Source organism: Ambystoma mexicanum, chromosome 1q (assembly GCF_040938575.1).
Source record: "Ambystoma mexicanum isolate Mex_15411 chromosome 1q, UKY_AmexF1_1, whole genome shotgun sequence".
NCBI lineage: Eukaryota > Metazoa > Chordata > Amphibia > Caudata > Ambystomatidae > Ambystoma > Ambystoma mexicanum.
In genome coordinates this window covers 1,252,538,650-1,252,564,028 of record NC_090922.1, presented here as the reverse complement: position 1 = coordinate 1,252,564,028, position 25,379 = coordinate 1,252,538,650, and the positions used below count along the sequence as shown (strand labels likewise).

At 45.6% G+C, this 25,379-nt stretch overlaps 1 protein-coding gene across 6 annotated transcripts in view; it reads right to left on the bottom strand.

Annotated features, from left to right (window-relative positions):
• LOC138545302 (FRAS1-related extracellular matrix protein 1-like) overlaps positions 1-25,379 on the bottom strand; it is a 1,530,918-nt gene that overhangs the window by 216,544 nt on the left and 1,288,995 nt on the right. For all 6 annotated transcript variants that reach the window (XM_069642060.1, XM_069642059.1, XM_069642062.1 and 3 more), the window contains one exon: positions 1,881-2,025. In XM_069642060.1, coding sequence (XP_069498161.1) covers positions 1,881-2,025 — 145 coding nt within the window. The remainder of the gene's footprint in view (positions 1-1,880; positions 2,026-25,379) is intronic.

The following is a 25,379-nucleotide window of genomic DNA, read 5'->3' as shown; positions in this document are numbered from 1 at the left end:
ACCTCTTGAAGTGTCCGAGTGAAGTTCATTTTGAAACTACGGACAAATCAGCTGCCATTGCTCGCTGTACATGGTGCACAAGTCAAAATCAGGGCAGAAGAGAGAATCTGCCGTATGTGTGGGTTAAAAGAGCATAAGGAAACACCTAGACATGTGCTGATACTGTGTGCCGGATGGGGCCCTGCATATATGACAAGGTTGGGAGTCTTTGTAGGTAACTACGAAGCAATCAAAAGTGATAGATTTTGGAGCTATTCCGACCTCGAATCTGTGCGCATGGTTCTGTACTCGGTTTTGCAAGTGATCACAGGGTGCCTGAACAAGATGGTATAAGAATATTGAGGACCACCCTCAAAGGGAGACATTCTAGCGGTACAAAGGCTGATATGTGGTACCACTGACTCCATGACCTGGAGAGAGAACTGGTCACTATTCCTAATACATGTGCATTAATCACTCCTGTAGAGAAATCAATTGTAAATGAATTTTATGAATTTTAAGGTTTTATGAACACTGATTCTAAGAAAACTGAAATACTTGAAATGAATTGTTTATTATATTTGTAACTATGTCAAATTTTGTAAAGGTTCTTTTGATGAATACAAATAAATCAAATATATAACGAAAGGTCAGTCAAGTGGCACAGTGAGTACAGCGCTTGCTTTGACATCCGCGCAGAGCTTGCTCACGCAGGTAATCCCGGTGGGGCCAAACTCAGCCTTTCATCCTTTGAGGTCGATAAATGAGCACCACACACCGTGGGTAACAATAAGCAGCGCTCAGATACATGAGGGTTCGTAGCGCTATATAAATGCCAAATTATTATCATTAATATTATTATTAAAGGAAATAGTGCCAGTTTCAGGGCAAGTTACAAGCAGGTGTTCTGTTTGGCAGCTGGTATAAGTGATTACCAATGTAACTGTCCATGTGCAGTTGATGAGCTGCAGACTACATGCAACCTGTACAAATACTGCATTTTATTTACAGTAGGAGACTTCCCCCTTAATGCATTGTGCAGTCATTAGTTTATCTGACTAAAGGCATAACCAGAAACATTGTGATAGTGATTGTTCAACACCTGGCTGTTACACATATGGTAACACAAAGAAGTAAAAATGTAAGCTTTGTGACAATAATACGGAACGGAAACAAATCATTCTTTAGAGCGAAAAGGCATATGGATGAATCCAAAAACAAGTCGGGAGTTGATACGCTGTTGAAACCGATAATCCTCACTTTTCCACAGTGCAAATCAGCAGATTTTTTTGGGGCTGATTTATTTTACCACTTTTTTTTTACCACAAAACTACAGATGAGTTTGGGTTTCGTACATAAAAGGGGGACTTCAGGGAAAGACGGGTTGGGTGCGGCTTCTCCCCAAGCATATGTTGTGGTAAAAAAGTGGGAAAATCGACCCCAGCAATTCAGCAAAGTTGCTTTGGCCAAAATAATCAGAGACAATCTCTAAAATCCTTGAAACTATAGCATGCAGGATGGATTGAGCAGTGTACATGGTTATAAAACTAAGGCTTAATGGGGCGGTTCCTCCACTTAAATTCATACGAGCGTGGTGCTACTGACTGAAAACTATTAGGAGCATGTTGAACACAACCACCGACCAAAAATGCATTCAGAGACTTTGAAAGCAAAAAGATACAAGATGCGAATCATGACAAGAGCATATTTACGAGGGATATCAAATGTTACAGATGCTCGCTCTACAAAGAAATTACTATTAGCAATTTGGGAAGTTATGCATTTACTTTTGTGTACTTAGGAACTTTAAAAGTCATCTAACATATTCTATATTCTTACAATCTGCTTTGCTTTATGTCGATGGCAAATGCATCAGTATACATTTCCTTTTAAAGACTTACATTTCTGAAATCATGCTGTTTCCTGCAGGATCTGAAACCCTGAATTCGAAACTATCAGATGTCACATCGATGGTAGGATTAATTATGTATCGTATAGCACGCGCATTCAAATCTCTTTGGGTGAAAGCACTGCCTATATGGCTACCTGCAATATAGAAAAAGATAGTTTAGTGACACAGTGTTCTCATCATTGTTATCAGGCCATTTTGCAGTAGCAGTGATCTACTTGGCGTTTCGGTAGAATCAATCCAAAAAATGTGGTGGATGAGGATTATTAAGATGTACTTTTGCATGATATATTCAAGATAATTAGTTGTACTAGTAGCTATGACAAGACATTTAAATCCATTTGTATGTAAATTGAACTAATACATTAAGTGTCATTTCATATTTGATGGTGAGGTGAAGATCACAACTCTGAAACAAATTATTTTGGGAACTTGCAATAACATTATTTAACAGTAAAGGAACCATTCTGCTAATCCAAGAATGTGATGGAGATAGCTTTGTTTTGGCTGTACGCCATAAAAGCAGATCAAACATACATACATAAACCTAATAATATCACACTGATCATAACATTTTTCACAGGAAAGAGAATACAATAATCAGAACAAGTCTCAGTTGTTCATTATATCGTTGACACGTTCGCTCATCACTATTCACGGTTGGGATGCATCACGGGTCAACATTTCTAATACTGAGCAGCACGTTCGACAAAATGTCTAGCAGTTTGAGGAAACTCCCTTTTTTTGAAGGCAGCAAATAACATTAATACTGCGTTGAAAGTTTTAACGGACAAACCCATGAGAGCCTCTCTCGTGTAATTTATCGCCTGAGATAAATAGTGGCTTCAACCATCTAGCTCTCATATTTTTGTACAATGGGCAAAAGAAGATAAAATGGGCTTCGTCTTCGACTACGGTGGGACATACTGGACAGTGTGGAGACAGTCCCGTTCCCCAGTGTCTCGTGAATTTCGGGAGTGGGAGGATAGCCAGTCAAAGTTTTGTGAGCAGGCATTTCTTCTTTTCCCTTCTGGGTAATCAAGGTAGGACTCCATGGCCCTGTCAGGTTTAACCACCATATAGATGGCAGATAATCTTCTGGTATAGCAGCTATCCAGTCTTGTTCCTAGTACCCAATCGTGAAATGTCATCTTTAACAGATTTTTCGATTGGGAGTTTATAATTGGGCAATCATGCCACATGGAATCAAGGTCTAAGATCGTAAGAAACTGCTTCACATGCTTTAACCATGGTAGACATTTTGCACCTTCCATTTGTAAGACCTCTACTAGGCCCTCTCTGTATGGCAAGAGTTCCACAGTGCTCCAGATCCTGATCCAGTACAGCAGAGGTTTCAGCATTCCTTAATATTTTATTTCTACATGGTCAAGCTCTAGGGCCACTTGGGCAGATGGGGCATTAACTGGAAGGCCCAGGAGACTCTTCAAAAATGTGTTTTCTCTTTTCTGTAGGGAAACAGTTGGTGATGTGAGCAAGACTTTAACAGGTTCAACTTGTAGGTGAGAAATTATATCTAATTTTAAAATGTATTAATATGAATCTTATAGAAATACATGCAATATGGAGATTCATAACCATGCACTACGTTGTTGTTATAGATGGCACACGACTGCAAGAAACAAATAATATAAGGAATTTAGACGAGAAATGTCAAGAGAACAGCTGATATAGCACTAAAATGCAAACCAATCACGTCAAATCAGAGTCAGTGTTCCCTGATGAATTTCCTGTTGTAATAGTTTTTAATAGTATGGAGTGGAATGAAACATGTAGGGCTAGAGATGTGTGAGAATGAATGCAAGTATGGGGCAGCACACCATGTTCTTTGTTTTGGATGGATTTATGGTCAAGCTTTGGTCGAGCACAGCAACCCAAAGGTCATCAGCTGTTTTTGTAAATCTTTGGGGGCCTTGGAGAGAACAGCATCATCTGAAAATAGCAGAAGACCCCATTTGGCTGCACCCAGTTTAGGGGCGTCAAATGATAGCATAGAAATATCAGCAGCAAAACTATTGACGTAAAGAAGACATAAGAGGGGAGCCAGGACGCAGCCCTGTCTTACCCCTATATCAACCTTGAATGGGTTTGTTAAGTCGCCCCCTTCATTCCATCTTATGCATGCATGATTGCCAGAGTATAGGGTCACAATAGGTTTAATAAGTGACACAGAAACCCAAAGGTCAATCAAGGCCTTCTATAGTTGGTTCCTACGGACACAGTCGTTGATGATCCAGACTAAAAGCCTGGTCGATGGTCGATACTCCTTTTCTGATATCTGCCTGAGTACTGGACAAGATGTCATGTTCTTCCACCCAACTTTCAAGAGAATGAAGCAGGACTTTTGTGTAGATCTTAGCAAGTGAGCCAATTAGGGATATGTGTCTGTAATTTGATGGGAGTAAATATAAAGAACTCCTGTGTTTAGGGGACTGGGACATATGGTTGAAGATTACGACACACCCAGACTCTGTTGGAGTAGCAGAAATTAAAAGCAGCACAAAAATGCACAAAATGAATATAAGGAAAGTGCTAGCCTATGCCTATAGCCTAGCCATGCCTAGTGATTAATAGATACTCATTAATACCCTAGGTTGACCGGCATGCGTGTCTTAAGGTGTCCGCATAGAAAGACTATAAATTATTGCATCCTGTCCCACTCAGACGGACCAACACTTTGGGGAAGTTTTGACTAAATGAGGGCAAGATTCATGCTATACCTTTACCAGTTACTAGCAACAGGAACCTGGACTAAGAAAATGTTTACTTACTGTACACTTGTGTCCTTTCCCATCCTCTACCCCCGTCTCATCCTCTTAATTGCAGGTGGGGTCCCTCCAGAAAAAGACAAGTAATTGAAAGTCTGGTTTCATAACAACCTTAAATACGGCACACCACACAGTGCTGTTTCTATTTTGGTAGCCCTGATGAAAGTGGTATAGCTTTGATACACCACTGAAACCGGTAGGCTTTTTGTCCCGACCTGGGAGAAGCAAAGAAGAACTTCACAGTGAAAGGTTGTGGATTCCTCCTTTTTGGTCTACAAGAGAGGATGGACTTTTATTTCACACATTCCAGAATTCCGTTACCCCCTCACAGGATCAAACAAACAAGTTCAATCTCTTTTTCAAAGAAAAGGTTGTGAATATACAAACGAATATCGTCAATGGGGAGGGTCAGGAGAAAGAGGGGGATGTTATACAAGAGGAGGATTTATGGGAGGAGGAGTCAGGCAAAGAGTGTTTCCGTTTTCAGTGTGTAAACGTGGAATTGATACACTCATTGATTCTCCAACTGAAGCCAACTAATGTTTTGGCCTTTGTAATGCCTGCATGTGCTGCCAAGCGTCTGGCAGCTAATGTTACAACCTTCATAACCCAATTTGTGAACAAGTCACTGCTGGAGGCCCAGGTCCCAAATGCTCTAAAAAAGACCACTGGTGAAACTTTTGTTAAAAAAACTGAACCTGAACTTCGGAGATTTGAAGAACTACCGGCCGGTGGCCAATTTGATTTGGCCAGGTAAGATTTTGGAAAAGGTGGTGTCTTCTCAATTTCAGGGATTTGTGGACAGAGTGACTGCTGGATGAATTCCAGTCTGGTTTCTGACCCAAACATGGGACTGAGACAGCGTTATTAATGGTATATGACAATCTGTTGGAGGCGGCAGATGGTGGGAGGTCCACAGTACTCTTGATGTTGGATCTGTCCGTGGCCTTTGAAACAGTGGACCATCAAATCATGTTACAACGCATCGTAAATGTAGGGAAAGGATTGGAGCAAGTGGCTACATGGTTTGGATCCTTCCTGAAAGTCAGAACTCAGCGGGTGGTGGTGGGTGCTTTACCTCAGAGTTGATAAGTCTACATTGTGGGGTGCCAGAGGGCGCATCCTTATCCCTGTTGATTTTCAACTTGTATGTCCACCCAGGGCTCAATATTGTGAGGAGGCATGTGTTGAAATGTCACCATATTCCGATGATACACAAATCTATATCGAGATACAAAATATTGAAGACGCATTTGAAAAAATCAATTGCTGTATGGCAGGTATTAACAGGTGGATGGCATGTAACCAGCTTCAGCTGAATGCAGCCAAGACTGAGGTGGTGCTGTTTGGCGCTAAAGGGAAAATGACAGCTGAGAGACAGGCCCCTACCCAGGACAGGAAGTTCAGTTTGCCAGGAAAATAAAATATCTTGGCTGTACATGGCAAGAGAACCTGGGCATTGAAGCACCGGTAGGAGCCAAGGTCAAGGCTGTATATCATTCACTGCGGTTGTAGAGGAATGTTCTTCCATTCATCCCTGTGGAAGACCATGCACTGGTGGTGGGAGCAAAGACCAATACACACCTGGACAACTACAATAGTCTGATGGCAAGGATTCCATTAAAGCAAGTGTGTGGACTGCAGCAGGCCCAAAATGCGGCAATTAGATTGATCAGACATCGCAGAAAGAGAAACCATGTATCTGCTTTGCGTAGATCCTTTCATTGGTTAAAGGTTGAGGACAAAATTAAATTCAAAGTGGCCTGCATGAAGTACAAGTGCCTTTATGGGCTAGCCCTCCATTATCTCATTGTCAATATCCGCAGCACTGTCCAAATGGCGATCTATGCTCCGGGGACAAATTAATGGTGAGTTTACCACGCTCCAAATTGGTATCTAGGGCAGACAGGAGATTCAGAGTTTTTGGCCCCAAACTGTGGAAGCAGCTTCCCCTTGAAATTAGAGCATGCCAATCCTTGGCGGTTCAGAAAGATGCTAAAAACTCATCTGTTTAGATAAGTGGCCTTAAGCACAGATCACACATTGTTTCTTCATGGCTAATTTTGTTGGATAGTTGTCATCTGAGCGTGAATACAGTTGAGTCTGTCTGGTGCGCTATAGAAATTACCAAAATCAAAAGTCACCTTTTTATGAATTCGAATTATTGTCGCTCTCGTCCAATTATGAAGGATGACAATCTTACTATTAACTTCATTGAAGAATTTAGTTAGGAAAGGGATCCATATACCCAAGTTACTTTGAAAAGATTGACCAAGATGAATTCAGGTCCAGGGGCCTTATCAACACGATGTGGGAAAACAGCTGCCTCAACTTCAGTTGTAGAAAAGAGGAGTGTAGCCTGGGCAGAGGAACCCAGAAGTTCAATTATCTCAGGCCCAATGGGGTTCATGATCTCTTCCTCTCATTTGGTTTGTGTCTTGGTTTGTCGAGTATAAGGAGGCAAAGTGGTCTACCTATGATTCTGGTGGAATGAGGCCCATACATGGTTTCTTCTTTGAGATTGAGCCCAATATAACAAGATGCCAAAACTCCTTGGTGTTTCATGTCTGTGTGGGTTTAACCCAAAATACCGGGAAAAAAGGCTGAATGCACATTTAGAGCGTATTCAGCCTGGTAGAAAATCTCAAAGCCCATAATACTGAACAAGGGGAGCGGGGATTGCAGAGGGTGTCCCCCGTCCCCCTAGTTCGGTATTATGGGATGCGGGGACAAAACCAAAATCCCAAAAGCTTGAATTACAAAATGCAATCAAGTGGGCTTTGCAATTTTGTAATTCAAGCTTTTGAGAATTGGATTTTTTACGTAGAGCCATCTGTGCTGCTTGTAGCAATGCTGCTCATTGGTCCTCTATGCATTTAAACTTTTTGGAGGAAAACAGGACCTTATATTCGTATCTCAGGCAGCTAATTCATCAATTTTTCTTCTATCTTGTTTTTTGATAGCCGTCATAAAAGAGGTTTTGGCGGTTCTGCATTCTCGGTCGAACCAGCCACTCAGATTGTTGTTTCTGTACCAAATTTTTCCTCCTCAGATTTTGCTCATCCTAGTTAGGCATGACTTCTCATCCTAGTTAGGCATGTCTTTTCATCCTAGTTAGGCATGCCATCTCATCCTAGTTCGGCATGCCATCTCATCCTAGTTCGGCATGCCATCTCATCCTAGTTCGGCATGCCATCTCATCCTAGGTAGACATGTCCTTTCATCCTAGTAAGGCATGTCTTATGATCCTAGTCAGATATGTCTTGTACAATATTCATACTTGTAAAGATAGTGTGCACAGGAGGACACCAAATAATTTTTTAATAGACTAGGAAAGCTACCAGCAGACAAAAACAGCATCTGCTCTCTCCTCCTCGTGATACTCTTTATCCTGCCTCAGTTTTCCACCTTTCTCGCAAACCCCCACAGCCTTGGATTTCTAACCACCTTTGACCAATGTGTCACACTCTCTGTCACCTTGAGAGATGCTGGCTTAAGTCTAAATCTGTGGGGGGATTACTTATCATATTCATCATATCAGGCTTGGTACGATGACTGTCTTTTCTCTGCCAAACGCTCTTACTTCTCGGATCTTCTTCACTCATCCCAGACATCTCTTCCAAACACTGTCACACCTTCTTTCTCCTCCTACTCTGGACTATTTAGTCAATTCTACTCTAACAGCTTTTGACTTGGCTTCTTTTTTCTCTTCACAGGTGGCTTATCTTCTTTCCGCCATTGAATCATCTTCTTTACAAACAGCTCCTGTTTCTTCGACTTTGCCCTCTATCACCTCTATTTCCTGTTTTAATTCCGTTACTAATGATGAGACTTCTCTGTTGTTGTCTCGGGCTAATGTGACTGCTTCACCTTCTGATCCTATTTCTCCTGCTCTCATTCCCAAGGTCTATCCCTCTCTTGTCTCTTGTCTCTTGCCTTACATCTTTCCTTAACATTTGTCTTTTGACTTTTCCATATTTTTTCAAACATGCCTCAATTATTCCAATTTTAAAGAAACCTTCTGCTGATCCTTCACTTCCTTCTAACTTTCGTCCTATTTCTCTTTTAACTTATCTTTCTAAACTAGTAGAACGTCTCTACCTTTGCATCTTATACTTCTATTCTCCTCCGGTTTCAGTCGGGATTCCGTTCCCTACTCTCCACTGAAACGGCTCTTCTTACAGTTCTAAAATATTCTTTACTTACAGAACTCTACTCCAAACATTCTTCTCTTCTTATTTTGTTAGACCTATCTGCTGCATTTGACACTGTTGAGCACTCTTCTATTGGCTTCTCTCTCGTCATTTGGTTTTACTGGCTCAGTTCTTCCCTGGTTTATTTCTACTTGTCCGATAGGACATGTTCTCTTTCTTGGGCTGGCACAACTTCTGACTCTCTCGCTCTTGCTCATGGTGTCCCACAAGGATATGTTCTTGGTCTCTTCCTTGTTTCCCTCTATAATTCATCCTTGGCTGGAGTCCTTTCTTCCTTTGGTCCATCCAATCCATCACTTCTATGCTGATGATACTCTTGTTTTTCTGTACGTTTCTTCCTTCTCTTCTGAAGTCCACAATCAACTGTCTTCTTGTCTATTAGCTATTAAATTCTTGGATGGCAACTCATTTTCTTGCACTTAACGCTGCTAAAACTGAAGTACTCTTTTTCCCTGCTAACACTCTTCCTTCTCCTGCACCTCCTCCTTTTATTTAATTTCCTCCCTCTCAGCTTCCTGTCCCATCTATGGCTCATAACCTTGGATTTTACCTCAACACTGCTCTATCTTTCAAATACCACATCTCTATTTCTTCGCGTGCCTGTCACTTCCACTTAAATAATATTCGAAAGTCCATTCTTTCCTGACTTTTGATGCCACTAAACTTCTGATATCTTCTCTAATTTGTTTCCCAGCTTTGTTATTGTTTTACATCAATCTTTGGGTTTCCACTTACTCGACTTGCTCCTCTAAAATCTGTTGTCAATGCTTCTGTTTACTCTTCCTTCTCTCTTCACAGGACTCTATTTCATCTGCCCTCCTTACTCTTGGTTAACTCTCTTTTCAAGCTCAACTAAAATTCAACGTTTGTGTCTTGTCTTTAAATATCATTATGGTCTTGCACCCGACTATCTTTCCTCTTTGGCCTAATTCTATGTTCCTTCTCGTTCTCTCCGTTCTAGCTCTCAATTCCTTCTTGTAGTTCCAGGACCTCCATGTGCTCAGTCACGCTTTCATACATTTTCTTTATTGGCCCCTCTACACTGGAATGCTTTCCCCCTTTCACTACGTTCTATTACTGTTTATTCTGTATTTACTAAAACTTTGACATTTATGACGGACTGTTTTTGCTATCCTCCAATATTTTACTGTATGGATGTTATGTACAGCGCTTGGGCTTAAGGCGCTATATACATCCCAAATTAATACAAATAAAAACCTAATCTGCATTGTGGGATTATTCGCTGATGACCCATAGGGTTGTTCACCAGCTGCAGCCTCTGCAGCCTGTGCTGCACCTGTTTCACTGCAGCCTAAAAGGCCGGCTGCGCCAGAGATCACAGTCTTTGGCACCTTTGGCACTGTTGTCTACATGTACTCCTTCCCAAGACAAACCACTTAAAGGGCTGGAGTGATGCATTACAAGGTGGTGAATATGTAATCAGAAAGAGGAGAAAATTACCTTTTTTCATCACAGCACGCAGACAGGCTCTGTCAGTATAAAAGCTTGTGTGCCCATCCGCCGGGTGTCCAACAAAGACAGACACAAACTAAAACTGAAGGTGCTATACCATTCCATTGTTGACACATTTGTGTGACCCTTGACATTTCTGCAGTCTTGGCATGGCCAAGGAGTAGGGAATGAAGGGACTAAGAGACAGACAGCGAAATGAGACGCAACATAAAATAACATCCAAAAGGAAAAGGATTTCAAGGACAGGGAAGGCAAAAAGAAAGACACTGAGAAATAAAGAAAGTGAGGCAGTAAAGAATCTTAGGTTGGCAGATAGAAAGCGAGGAGAACAAAGGTAAAACTGATGAGCTGTAAGGTCAAAAGAAAACGGAAAAAATGAAAGTGAATAAAAGAGTCAAAGAAACAGCAAAAGTGAATACATAAAGGCAACGCAAGATCACAAGAGAAAATAGAAAGAAAACAGAAAAGGAGCAGTAAAAAGAGAAAGAAAAAGTACTGGAGCAAGGATGTAGAACAGCCGGACAAGTAGATGGAAGAGAAAAACGATTGTAAAGAAAAGTAAAAGAAAAGTCACTGAAAAAGAAAGATAAAAAGAGCAAGGAAATGGGTGGGACGGGAGTAGGGCGAACAAAGCGAACATTAAGTCCTAGAAGGGAAGAAGAGGTAGAAGTAGTGGAAGAACAAAGAATGGACAAGTAGAGGAGGAAGTGAGAGGTAAGATGGACAGGAATAGATGTAGACCAGGAGGAAGTGAGAAAAGTAGAGGAATTAGAAAGATTAGGAGGCAATAATCAAGAGGAAAACAGAGCAAGGGACAAAGGCAGGTGAGAGGTGAAGGTTATAGAAGGAATGGGGCAGACCGATCTTAAATCAGGGTTGGTATGAAGATGGAAGGGATAAAATTGTGTGCATAGTAAGAGAAGTAGCGCTACAAGTGAGGGGGGCTGGGAAATACAACGATTTAAAAATAATTCTATTAATATCAAATTTTTATATTGTGTTTCATGTAGACCCCCCCTTCCCCTCTTCCAACTGCAGGTGTCTCCAAACAATTTGATGGTACCCAATTTATTGGCCTTGAAAGTATGAAGTGAGGCGTTCTAGCTGAGGGAAGTTTGTCGGGAGAGAAAATCGTAGAGATAGAGAGCTATATATGGAGAGTGATAGACTGGCATCACTGCTGCCTGCGCTATACTTGTTGGGAGGGTGTGTGGGTTGGTCTGGTGTGGGTGTTTTCGTGTGTCTAAGTAGCCGCTTGTGAGATGAGCTTGCGATACTGCTGCGTATTCAAAGCTTTACTGATCTCAAGTTTGAGCAAAAAATGTGCGTTCCCACCCATCAACTGGGCCACACCCTAGACTGGGTTTCAACGTACCATGTTGATAACCGGGACTTTGTGGTCTCCCCTTGTCCCTGATCGGGCCACGCATTTGTGCACTTTTCGATCACTGCTAAGTTTCCACTTAAGTCTAAACCAGTAAGTCTCACATCATGCAGGAAAGGAATCTGAAGTCGCTCACTCGTGACAAAATTGAACTTTTCATTGGCTCAAAGTCACTTTTTGGGCGCTCCATTCCCACCTCAGATATGTCAAAAATTCTGATTGAGAAACTGGCTGCCATTACCAATTCCCTGGCTCCTCTGAAATCCAGAAGTATGCCGGAAAGGAGGAAAACAAACCTTGGTTCTCCCCTGACCTACAAAAGCTGAAATCCTCTTCTCTTAGGCTCTTTCACCTATGGAAAGCCAACCAATACCCTCAATCATTGGCAGCTTACAAAACAGCTGGTAAAAAGTATACATCTGAAATTGTGTTTTCTAAGAAAAACTTTTTCAACCTAAGAAACACAAATGCCAAGTCTGATGTGAAAGAGTTATTTAAAATATTGAAAGAACAGGGGAGCATCCCTCCCCACACCCCCCGTTAGCAAGCCCTGTATTCAAGGACGCTGCCTGGTGCCAAAAAAATCCATAAAGTGATGCATAATAAGCTAGAAGACATCAGGTCAGATATAGTCTCCAAAAACATTTTTAAAAACCATTCGTCCACCTCAGCAGATGACAGGCCGAGGCCTTTTGTCAGATGCCCTTCCATTCCCCGATTTAACTTCACCGCTATTGCGGTTGATGACCTGGCAATAGTCGTAGACCAGCTGAAAGCTACAAGATGCAAAGGAGACCCGTGCTCCTCAATGATCATTAAATCATGCACCCTCGTCCTTCTGGAGGCCATCTGTAAATTTGTGAACTCCTCTATATTAGAAGGCTATGGTCCATCTGGCTTAAAAAAAAAGTCTGGGTCACCCCTATATTGAAAAACCCGACCTGGAACCAGTGGTTCCCCTCAATTATAGGCCCTTTTCTAACATGTCATTTCTGCTGAAAATACTTGATCGTATTGCAACTCTCCAAACGTCTTGATGAATTTCCCATCTTGAACCAACACTAATCAGGTTTTCGAAAGGGCTTCGGAGACGAGACTTCATTATTAGAATTGAAATTCAGACTTCTGGAGCGATTGGACAAGGGGTCGCTGTCCCTTCTAATAACATTGGACTTGTCAGTCGCCTTCGATTTGGTGGACCGCACCATTTTGGTTTCCAGAATGGTGGACGTAGCTAATCTTTCACCTCTCGCTGCCCTTTGGATAGGCTGTTTCTTGGCCAACAGAGAAAGGAGGGTTTCGGTTTGTGAGGCCGAGGCTGCTCCGCTACCTGTTATTTTTGAGTTTCCTAAGGGGGCTTGTATTTCCCCGTGTTTTTATAACATCTTTATGGCCCCCTTCTTTGCCACCTTGGAGATGGAGGGGGTCCTGTTCTCCAACTATGCAAATGACACTCAATGTGTCATCCCGTTGACTGGCGTTCATGCCTCTGACGAAGATGAACTCAACAGAGTTTACTCTCTGATAGAGAAATGGATGGACATTAATCATCTCTCTCTTAACACAGGCAAAACTGAACTGATGATTATAAGCACTAATTTGATGCTGGCTAAACTAGACCCCAAATACTGTTGCTTCATGTTGGGCGATGTGAAACCGTCTCCACGGGCGAAAGTAAAAATCCTAGGGGTTACGCTTGACCAATTTTTGAATATGAGCACTCACGTAGGTTGCCTGGTTTCGGCAGCTGTCTATTACGTGAAGCATCTCCCAGGACAATGCTGCCACCATAGCAAGAGCTATTATCTGCTCCAAGATTGACTATTGTGGCAGCACCCTGGTGGCTCTTCGTAAAGCGGATTTCAACAGACTTCAAGTCTGGCAGAACAGCTTGATTCGAGTCATTGTTGGCCTCTCCCGCCGAGACCATGTTTCAGCAGCTAGGAGGACCCTGCATTGGCTTCCAGATGAAGCACGTATTTGCTTCCCCCTTATAGCCATGACCTTCAAGTGTAGATCTGGCCTTTTACCTCAGTATTTGCAAAATCTAATTTGTAAAATGGTCAGTAGCAGAGCCCTTCGGTCTAACAACCAAGACTTGTTGGTCTCACCTAGATGCAGAACTAAGAAGGCCAAAAAGGGATCCTTCTTCGCCACAGCTCCAAGGGCTTGGATCTCACTTCCCCCAGAGCTATGCGGTTTGACCTCCCTGAATCTGTTCAGAAAAACCTTAAAACATGGCTGTTCTCGTAACCTTCTTTAGAGGCCCTTTATGCTCTCTCCTTCTCTGACCAGTTTTCGCGTTTTGACCTCTATGTTTTTTGTCGTTTGTCATGTAACGCGCCCTAACGCCCAACGGTCCATGGTTGTGTTATAAAAATAGACTAAAGTAAAAGTAAAGTGTTCTGAGTTTAGGAAGCGTCTGTTGCTTCCGGGTTGCACTGTACTTGTGCTTTGTGTGAAGGACAATTGCACTACCGCTGCCTGTGTGTGATCTCGAGGCATGCACTGCTTCTCCCCCTGCTTCAGCTAATGGTGAGAAGTTTGCATTGCTGATCACTGGGCCGAAACTTCTCTATGTGGGACAGCTTACATTACATTGCTGTTTATGCTGCTTGCTGAGCTGTGCGTGCACTCCAATAGTGGGGTAATGTGAAACGCACTGACGGGTGTGTTAGTGTGTAGGCCCTACAAATGGAATAACATGAACTGTTATGGATCAGGACTCTGCTGCAATGTTAGGGTCACACGTGGGTCCCTATACCGGCAGAATCGAGATGCTGCAGGTCAGGTGCATTAATGGACTTGTCCATGATTCCCAAACTAGTCAGGGTGGAAGTGCATTGTAGAGCTATGTGGTTCCAAGAACTGGAACAATGGACTCTGAATGACATCCCAGAGGAAGAAAGTATATTAAGAACCCACACCTCTCTTTGACCCTTTTTGGGCCTCTCCTGATCCCCACTATGACTAGGACAATACCACCACACCATCGCCTTTTTGAGTTGGTCTTCCATTTCATTTTATGTTGCTGCTTTCATTCGCCCATTGATAAATGGAGCAAAAGCATAAGCATGCATTCTGTAAGCAATCTGGAGTCCCAGTTTATGCATGCTTGGAGCAGGTGCACTTTGGCATGGGATGTAGGAGCATCTGCTAATGTGCATCAACTCAGGCGCAGCATTTACCCTAAAGACGAGGTAGAGCTAAAGCTGCCATTAGTTCCCAGTGCACAAATAGTTACACTATGTTTACTACAGAATTAAAATACCATGCTACTTTCCTTTTTTATTTATTTTGCTGATTACGCCCACATGTTCTACACTTGTTCGGAGCACCAGCCTAATATGTGTAATTCATAGCTAGTGAAACATGTCTTCCAGGGGATCCCCTGGCATGTGCCTGACTCTTCCCTAACTCAATTACCCTCACAGATATGATATATGTCATTTATAACCAGCCTGTACACCACTGCTTCTGGGTACAGCTTGGTACACAGTTCAGCTTTTTCAAATTACTTTCATTTGAATTTTGTGTGTTGGTGTGGGCGCCCCACCGATATGCTGTGGTCCCAGTGCATATCTTTATGAGGCAGGCCCTTTATCTTTGTTTTCGGGAGCACGTCTATGGTAATGGCTGTTTATAAATAGCAATTTAAACTGTAGCAAGCCTGTTAGAACATGCATACATTCTGTGAAGCAGCTCCCTCGCCCAGCTTGATAACAGCATCCACCGTGTGAACTCTCCACTTCCCCAAGTCTGGCCTAATGTTACTTTCCAGCAGCCTTATTGTGCCCATTAACAACAGTTTAAAAGGCGTTGTCGACTATTAGTAAATAGTATACTGGAGAACTCCACATTATCTCAACCCTCTTACTCGTCTCAGTACTAAGTCATGCGGTGACTCACCTCCCACAGGAACCCCTCTTCTATCTTCATTTTCTTTAGCCGCATCCTCTCTACCGGCCACCGGGCATAATAGCCCGGCTCCCTCGGGCCACAACTGTTTTTTCGTGTTCCTGCCTTTGACAGGGACTCCTGTTCTTCTTGATTCCCCTCCATGGCATAGCTTGGGGTGGTGGTGGGCTGTTTCTCACAGCCGCGGCACTGACCAGCCCCTGCTGTGCAGGGGTCATTCTGACATGGCGATGCCTTCTACAAGGGGTGCCTGTTGGGCAGGGACCCCTGGTGGGGACAGGCCGGTGCCCAGGCCCTCCCTTCTTTACCAGCATAGCCAGGGAAAGGGCCGGTCTTACACCAGATTGCAACCCAAGCGGGAAGCATTATTGGCGCACACCGCCTGGGGGCCAAGAATTGAAAGCTCTATTTAAGCAACATATAATTATCAATACTCTATTTGCGAAACTTCCCTACTGAACACCCTGCTCTCATAAAATGCTCAGTCACCCCACTATAGAATAGACGCACCCACACCGTAGATTGGTGATCACTCTACTTTAGCAAGCCTGGCTGAAGATGTGTGGGGGCCCATTTCAACATGATGGTTAGGGGCCACCTTCTTAGAGTGAAAACAGTCTGATGCACTCATGGGGTGCATTATGCATACATTACAATGGCGACAAAGATAAGATTAATAGCTGCCGATTACCATAAGACTGCCAGCGCCAGGGAGCTTAAACACAAAATGCCCACTGAAGAGCTCTAAACCCTTCTTTGTCAGAAAAAGGCTGATGTGGAGGAACCAGTGTTAGAAGGCAATGAGGTGATACCAGTTCTGTATTTCCCGTGAGAATAGAAAATGCTGCAAAGCACACATTTAAAGCCCCAGGAGGAAAATAGAGAAATTAATATATTGCAAGACTGATGTGTTATAGAGAATTGATATATCCAATAGGCCGTTTTGTCTTGGCTAATTAATTAGAATGATACATAAATAGCCCATTTATGTATATTACTTCATGCCAGATTCCTGCCTGCCAATCACTGCAATAACAGACGAGATTACTTATTTTGCTAGCAATCAATGTATTGGCCCCTGAAGTATGATACGATAAGTCATTTATAATGGGCCAATACACAAGTGTGTTTCTAGGTGCGACAAGACAAGGAGGGGGAAATGAAAGGACTAAAAATGACATACCTAAACATGGTATTGATTACAAACAGAAGGTGCCTGGGGGGTCCATAGGGTGTTCTTCTGAGTCTGGCGCGGTGTAGCGTGGCAGTGTGCGGCTTGCTGTGGCTGCCTGTCTCTCTTGCTGCCCATTAGCAGTGCCCATCCCCTGCCAAGGGCCTGCAACTCCTATTGATCCCGCTGGGGCCCGGGTCCTGACACTGCCACAACCATACCTCTAGAGCACCACTAACCGCACACACTTCACAACACCCTGAAAATGAAACAAACCAAACACAATTTCACCTCAACACCACATGATGCCTACCAACTGAAAACACACCTACGCTCAGTGACTGGTTTCTCCGAAATTAAGTTGCCAACAGCACATCACAGCTCCCTTGCTCTTCTCCCACTCAGTCTCACTAACAAACCCTGCCTCCCTCCTTGCATTGCAGATCCGCCAAGGGACCGCGCAGAGGATTGTCTTGGGAGGATAGCTCAGGGGCAACACAAGTTCGATCCCCGGGTCCGTGCTTAGAAACCTCTGGGTATTAAGCGTCTTATAAATATCCATTACAATTACAACAGTGCACGGTATACAAGAACTTATAACATAACATAAATGCTGCTGACCTTGGTGCAGCTCACACGTGCGCATTAAGCCAGCCCGCACCTCTTATTAGCATCACGGTCACCATTTCATATTATGCAATATGTTCTTATTGAGGAGAGCGAGGGAGAGATCGTGCCATCGTGGGGTACAAGATCGTACATACCCAATCAATACCACTGTTGCTAAGGCTGCAATAGTGGTTGGATAGTCCAAATAGAGCTCCTTAACGGGCATGGGGTTAACATTCTGAATGTAGAACCTCTGATGTAGTTCCACAGGAGCATCCTGCTAGGGTTCAGCACCCCATAGGGGTTGCCATCAGTACATGTGTTAATGTGCCGCAAAATCTAGTCACTTACGTTGCTTAAGTAACAGTTCCCACTCCTTTGTTTTCTCTGCATTGGGAAACATCATACTGTGACGTACACACATTCCGTAATGGCTGGGTGGCATCAGAAATGGTCACTTGCCTTAAACCCATGACTTTTGACAACGTCATCATTCTCTCCCAATTTCCGGAGGGAGCAGAGAGCTGAAGTAACCTCGCCGTGACACGCGAGTATATAATAGGATATAACTTTATTCCATGTTACAGTGTCATCCTTCATTAAGAGAGATTGTACGTAACGACACTGGTAACACCCCACCTGGCAGTAACAGTCATTCTCCAACTGTTAAAAATGGAATCCTCACACGCAACCACACACACACGTTCTCCACAGGAACCCCTTACGAGCCAATGCCTCGAGCCCACAAGCCATAAACTAATTACAATATATCCTCCCCCGTTGTCATCACAAAGAACACCTCTTTAGAAAACTCACCCCCATTACATAACGTGTGGCCGGCACGAAAATTTACCCAAAACACAGAACCAAAATTCCCCCTAAATACCAACAAAGCCATGAAGCCCAATGCATGCAGGCCAAAACACCATCTCACCCAATAGATACACACTCGCTTAGGGTCTACTGAACCCTTTACCTTAATTTCCTGAAGCAAACAAAACACCACAGGATATTGTTTAAACCTGTTACTTCAAACCCTAAAGCCATCAACCCCCATAACAACAACCTTTGAGCTTAATGATAAATACCAACCCAACTCCAGAGACTCACCAATCGAGGACTAAAAATAATAAAAATGATCATCCACCGGTCGCAAGCTGCCCCTCAAGACGTAGGCCTACCACACCCACAGCATCCCCAAAAACGAGCACTTGCTAACACTCCAACCCCAACAAGCACAACCTCCTACCACCCTGAGCTGCCCCTCAGGGCAACAAACCTGTCACGTCCGCGTACAAAACCTTCTCGTCCTAGAGCAAACAACCCGCAACAAACCAAAGAGCCTGGCCTCCAACATGACACTCCAAAAACAATCACAAATGCTAAATGAGCCAATGCTAATATCGCTGTCAACTCACGGTCCAAAAACCCAAACAAACTAAACACCATTAGCCCCAGGCCACTAAAGCCCTGCCAAAATGTAATACACGCATTCCGCAGGAAACTTCCCCACCAAATAACCCAAAAACTAGAAATCCTATAAAAAATAACCAAACGGGGTAACCCAACACCAACAGTCCCAATGGTGACAACCCTATGCAGTGGCAACCCCCGCCACCAATAGCATTGACTTTACAAAATGGCAGCACAACCCTGTGCACTTTAGCCCACCTAACTAGGACAACCATACCCCTAAATGGCAATCAGTACCATAAAATGAAACTAAACTTGAGCACCAACCCATCTCCAGACTATACCCTTGGAGAGGCTCAGACTCATACTAGGAATATACATCATCGCATCCAAACCTAGTAACCTATGCGTCCTACGTGCATACCGATACCCAGGCAACCCATACCTAAGCAACGCGAAACGAGATCCCTCACGCACGTGATATATTAGTACACCAAGGAAATGGCAGAACACTAATAAATAATTGCGTTGACAAATGCAAAACGAATTCCCAATTAGCTTCCATCTGCCCAAATCTATCCTGTAAAAAACATTTCTTATTTTTTTTTTCACAGTACATAAGATCACATTGGACCTACAACCCATTACAGTTACTCTTCACCCAGAGTCCCTTTTCTCCTTACCCCCCCCAGAAGGGAAAAAATATACATACATATATACACAATTACAGTGCATAAAATCACATTGAGGCTAAGTTTCTATAAGTCCATGCTGTAAAGGAAAACACCTAACAGTTACTCTTCACCCAGAGTCCGATTACTCCTTTACCCACCCCCAGAAGCGAAACATTCATACATGTGAACAAAGCGCAGACAAATACGCGTTACAAAAATGTTCTCCTCGTTCCTATTTAAACACCCACAACAGCGTCACAACATGGGCCACAACATTGACACTCACACCCATGAACGCTATCACACAGGCCCCAAAGCAACTGACGTCACAGAGGCCACAACTACACACAACAAACTACATGCATACCGGCCTCAATCAACCCCACAAAGTTAGTGTCCAACCAAGTTCAAGTAATGACCCCACCCTGGATCAAAACGACATAAAGCACGGAAGAAAGTCACCTGGCATGCCGAACTCTAATGCCAATACCTTTTCTTCCAGCCTCCGCAAAAATTACCGTCTCCTGCGTATCTCCTGCTGCACCTACACCCTACACAGCCTTGATGGAGGACGATTCCCGCGCCGTTGCTCCACGGTGCCTCACAGGCCCACTTCAGACATTTCATTAGCACCTTTCCATGCTCCATCCCATTTCTTTGCTTTGTCACTCGCACCCTGAAGTTTTTACCGTCCGGACTGCCGGCGTTACTCCAAACGATGAATGGGGCATCATGTTTCTTCCAGCCACCGTACATGTCATCGACGTAGCAGGCCTCCCAAACAATGCTAGCATTTCCGCTCTGCCTCCAAAACTGGTGTCTTGAGGCTCACTGGACCCTCTGGAAGCACAGACCGCAGGATTGGTTCCACCACCAAGCCAATCGCAGAGCCGCTATGAAACGTGGCCCACTAGTTCAGACGTGCCATCAGCTGATCACATTCAGCTCTTAGCGCGGTGCCTGTCAACACCTCTACCAGGGCTTAAGAGCAGAACCCCAGGGCACAGCGCCCCTCACAGCCGAGGCGCCACTGGCTAGAACACCCCCAGCCGGACACAAGATGCGACGGGCACTACAGAAAGTCCTCTTCTCCACCTCGAAGCAGGCCGACGCCGCCCTCCCTGCCCGCCAGCACACTTTTGCGAGAAAGCACTGTGCCCCGACAGCTCTCCTCACCGCCCTCCGAAACACCGGTTTGAGCTCTACGCCACCAAGGAGGACAAAAACACAGCCAACTACCTCCAAGGGTCTCTGCCTGCGCTCCCCTGACCACTTCGGAGCCACCACAGTGGAGGACAAAGGACGCTGCTTGCTGTTTCTTCTCAGGACTCAGACCTTCCAGTTCCGCAGCCAGCCCTGCCGGGTGGGGTGATTGGTCAGCTGGAGGGCAGTGTCGTCACAACTGCACCGTCCCCTCCGCAACGGTTCTCCTCGTCGCCATGTGAAGTAACCTCGCCGTGACACGTGAGTATATAATAGGATATAACTTTATTCCATGTTACAGTGTCATCCTTCATTAAGAGAGATTGTACGTTACGACACTGGTAACACCCCACCCGGCAGTAACAGTCACTCCCCAACTGTCAAAGATGGAATCCTCACAGGCAACCACACACACACGTTCTCCACAGGAACCCCTCACGAGCCCATGCCTCGAGCCCACGGGCCATAAACTAATTACAACAAGAGCCCAGTCAGCCTGCATAATGTGGTGTCACGTGCCCTGACGTGAAAGGTCACGTGACACAGGAAGGGGAGGAGAAAATAAAGGTATCACCGGAACTGGCGGATTCGCGCCAGTCCGGGTTTATGCAACCTAACACAGAGTCGCGTGTTACTGCTGCGCGGCGCCCTGCATGATACGAGAGCAAGACGGCCTCCGCTGAAGGCCGCGTTCATTCCCCTGCTGCCGCCCGCTCTACCGGCGGCAGCCGACATCACACTGGCGACGAGGCGGTTGTGGACTGCGCGCCTCCCGGCATCGGAGGGAGCCGCTGCATCCACGGACCCACGTAATCGTCGCGGATGCCGGTAAGCACTGTCCCCGGCTCCGCCCACGCTCAATGCATGATCCGGCTGGCCGCACCTGAAAAAAAAAAAAATACTGCGCTCATCTCGCGCTCTTGGGAAAAATCATATATACAGAAAAAAAAAATAAACCTGTTACGCCAGCGCCCCAAGGGAACCACAGCACGATTTATCACACGCGGCCCGTGCATATCACACGCGGCCCGCCCAGAACTGCAGCGCTCCACGTGGGGTCACGTGCCATCACACCAAGCACCCCAGCGGCCACGACAAGCTCACCAGCAACACTCAGCACCCAATAGAGCAGCATGTCGAGCCCAAGCACCAGCCCGACAAGAATCACCAACTCATCATCATCAAGGAGAAGCATCACTGATGAGCGCAGCGATCCCACGCTAACAACATTCACGTCACCATTCGACCCTTTCACCAGCGGAGCTGCCATCAGGTGGGAAATATGGCTGCAACAATTTGAGATGCACCTAGAGGCCAGAGACATCGCCACACCCAAAAAGATGCGCACCTTCCTTTTGCTCAACGTAGGGTCAGCGGCTCTGCGCCTTTTCAACGCCCTGCCGAACCGTGGGAGCGACATCGACTACGCAGCGGCGAGAGCTGCGCTCACCAACATGTTTAAGCCTGACCTCAATCCAGACTACGAGCGGTTCCACTTCTGTATGGCGAGACAACGCGAGAGAGAGACGGAGGACAAATTCCACGCTCGCCTTCGCGAAATGGCCGTAGGCTGTGAATTCCCGGACGAAGAATTCGCCATTCGCCTCCAAATCATCAATGGGATCTCCTCTGAAAAACTAAGAAGGGCAATTCTATCAGAGAGGAACATGCGACTATCGCGCATTCTCGAGACAGCGCGTCTCCGTGAACAGACAGAAGACCAAGTAGCGGTAATGGAAGCTGCCATCCAGAGACTACCGCTAGACAGCCCCAGACCCGCAGAAGACGTAGCAGCTATCTCCAAGCAACAAAGCACGCGCCCGAAACAGAACCAGAGGCCCCGCCCGTCACAAGGACGAGATCAAGCCTGCAAATGGTGCGGAGGCCCATGGCATAAAGGCGAATCTTGCCCCGCCTGGGGGTCCACATGCAGAAAATGCAATCGACTTAACCACTATGCAGCCGTCTGCCTGAATCCGCCGAACAGGAATGACAAAGACCCAGGCTCACGCCCAGCACAAGAACAACGAAGAAAATTCGCACCCAGAGAACCTTCCCGCCAACAAGCGAGGAGAGGTAAAGCTAGAGCAGTCGATGAGTCCCAAAGATCCCCGAGCTCGAGCGACTGCGACGACAGCGACAGCAGCTCATCCCCCGAAAGGCGGAACAAAGGGAGGAAGAAGAAAGGGAAAAGACAAGTACACCCAGTACACTTAATATCAGCAGTCAAATCAGGCCGGTCACGCCAGAAGAAGAGACCATCGTGCACAGTCCTCTCCAACGGAGACCCACTCAAAGTAATAATTGACACCGGCGCGACAGTAAACGTCATGCCTGTGACCGCATTCAACAGACTTCACCCAAAACCAGAACTCCACAAGAAGAAAGTCAGGCTATATGCCTATGGATCCAAGAAACCCCTACCAGTGCAGGGATCGTTCAAATCAGACTTTGCGCACAACACAAATTGCCATGCACGGATCTACGTCGTAGATGGTGGCTGCGAAACTTTATTGAGCTGCAGAACAGCAGAGAAACTGAAGCTGATACACTTTGCATTCAGCGTTCAACACGACGAACTTAGCAACATCCTAGGTCGACACAAGAAACTGTTTCAAGGCATCGGATGCCTAAAAGGGAGGTCTATCAAACTCCACATAGACCCTACCGTTGAACCCAAGACGGTGCGCCACCGACGGATCCCATTTCACCTGAGAAATGCAGTAGAGAAAGAGCTATCTAAGCTCGAAGACGCAGGAATCATCGAGAGAACATCAGGCCCGACCCTGTGGGTCTCGCCAATGGTGGTAGCCCCGAAACAGCCAAACGCAGTAAGAATATGCATTGACATGAGGCTCCCCAACGTAGCCATCGACAGAGAACGCCACTTAACTCCCACCATTGACGAGCTCATCGTGGATCTCACAGGAGCGAAAGTATTCAGCAAACTCGATCTCCGGTCGGGATACCACCAGCTAAGACTATCCAAAGAATCACGGTATATCACCACGTTTTCGTCCCACCTCGGCCTAATGAGGTACAAGCGACTAAATTTTGGGATATCATCTGCCGCAGAGGTTTTCCAGCATGAGATCCGCAAAGTCATCACAGGGCTGGCAGGTACCACCAACATCAGTGATGACATCCTTGTATACGCCTCAGACAAGGACGAGCACCACCGACGGCTGGCAGCAGTCCTGAAAAGACTTGAGGAGGCGGGTTTGACACTCAATGCAGAGAAATGTGAGTTCAACAAAGACGAACTATGTTTCTTCGGCTACATTTTCAGCGCAGCAGGAGTATCCCCTGACCCATCCAAGGTACATGACATAAAAGATTTCAAGCCACCCCAGTCTGCCTCGGAGGTGCGAAGCTTCATGGGGATGGCAACATATTGCGCGCGTTTCATCCCCGATCTCGCCAGCATCGCGAGCCCTCTCAGGGAACTGACCAAGAAGGACCAAAGATGGGAGTGGACCGAAGTACACCAACAGGCGTTCCAACAGATCAAAGACGCCCTGTCCGCCACCACGACCATGGCATTCTTCAACGTGGAACGGCAGACTGAACTCCTTGTTGATGCCAGCCCCGTGGGCCTAGGAGCTGTGCTGACCCAAATAGACAGCGAGGGTAGAGTGTTCCCCATCGCGTTTGCCAGCAGGGCCCTCACGAAGCCCGAACAAAACTATGCCCACATAGAAAAGGAAGCCCTGGCCATACTGTGGGGGTGCCGCCATTTCAAGGTGTACCTGTTAGGAAAACAGGCAAAAGTCTTCTCCGACCACAAGCCCCTGATCCCGATATTCCGAGGTTCCGCCCCACACCCTCCTGCCTGCATAGAGAAGTGGATGCTGCAACTGCAGCCGTACAACATTGAGGTAGAATATCGGCCAGGCTCGGATAACCCGGCAGACTATCTGTCCCGCCATCCACGACCCGCTACCGACAGCGAACAACATCACGCAAGAGAAACGGACGAGCATGTCTGTCACGTGGTAGCATGCGCCAGGCCGCGAGCCCTGACACTGCAGGAAGTAGTACAAGAGACAAAAGAGGACACAATTCTGCAACACACTGCCTCAGCCATTCAATCAGGAAGCTGGAAAAACTATCTCATGTCGACGTCCCACCGCACCGTATCAGCTCAGACCAAACTCAGAGCCCTGTTTGGGATCAGGCACGAACTCTCGATAGCACCGGAAGGAGTGCTTCTGAAAGGTCACCGCATCATACTGCCAGAATCCCTCGAAGAAAGGGCACTCAAACTAGCCCACAGTGGACATCAAGGGATCGTCAAGTCCTCGGCGTACCTCAAGTCCAGAATGTGGATGCCAAACATGCACCAAAGAATCACCGAGCTGGTAGAGTCGTGCGCAGCCTGCCAAGCGTCCAGGAGACCAGAGAACCCAGAACCGATCAACAGTGTCCCACGGAGCTGCAAGCGATGGGACGCGGTCAGCATGGACCACTGCACCATTGCAGGTGAGGGATACCTGCTCGTAGTGATAGACGAATTTAGCAGATACCCCGAAGTAGAGCATGTGTCCTCCACCAACGCTGAAACCACCATCCTCACGCTGGAGAAAATATTCGCCACGCATGGGATCCCGAGGAAAGTGAAAAGTGACAATGGACCATCATTCACC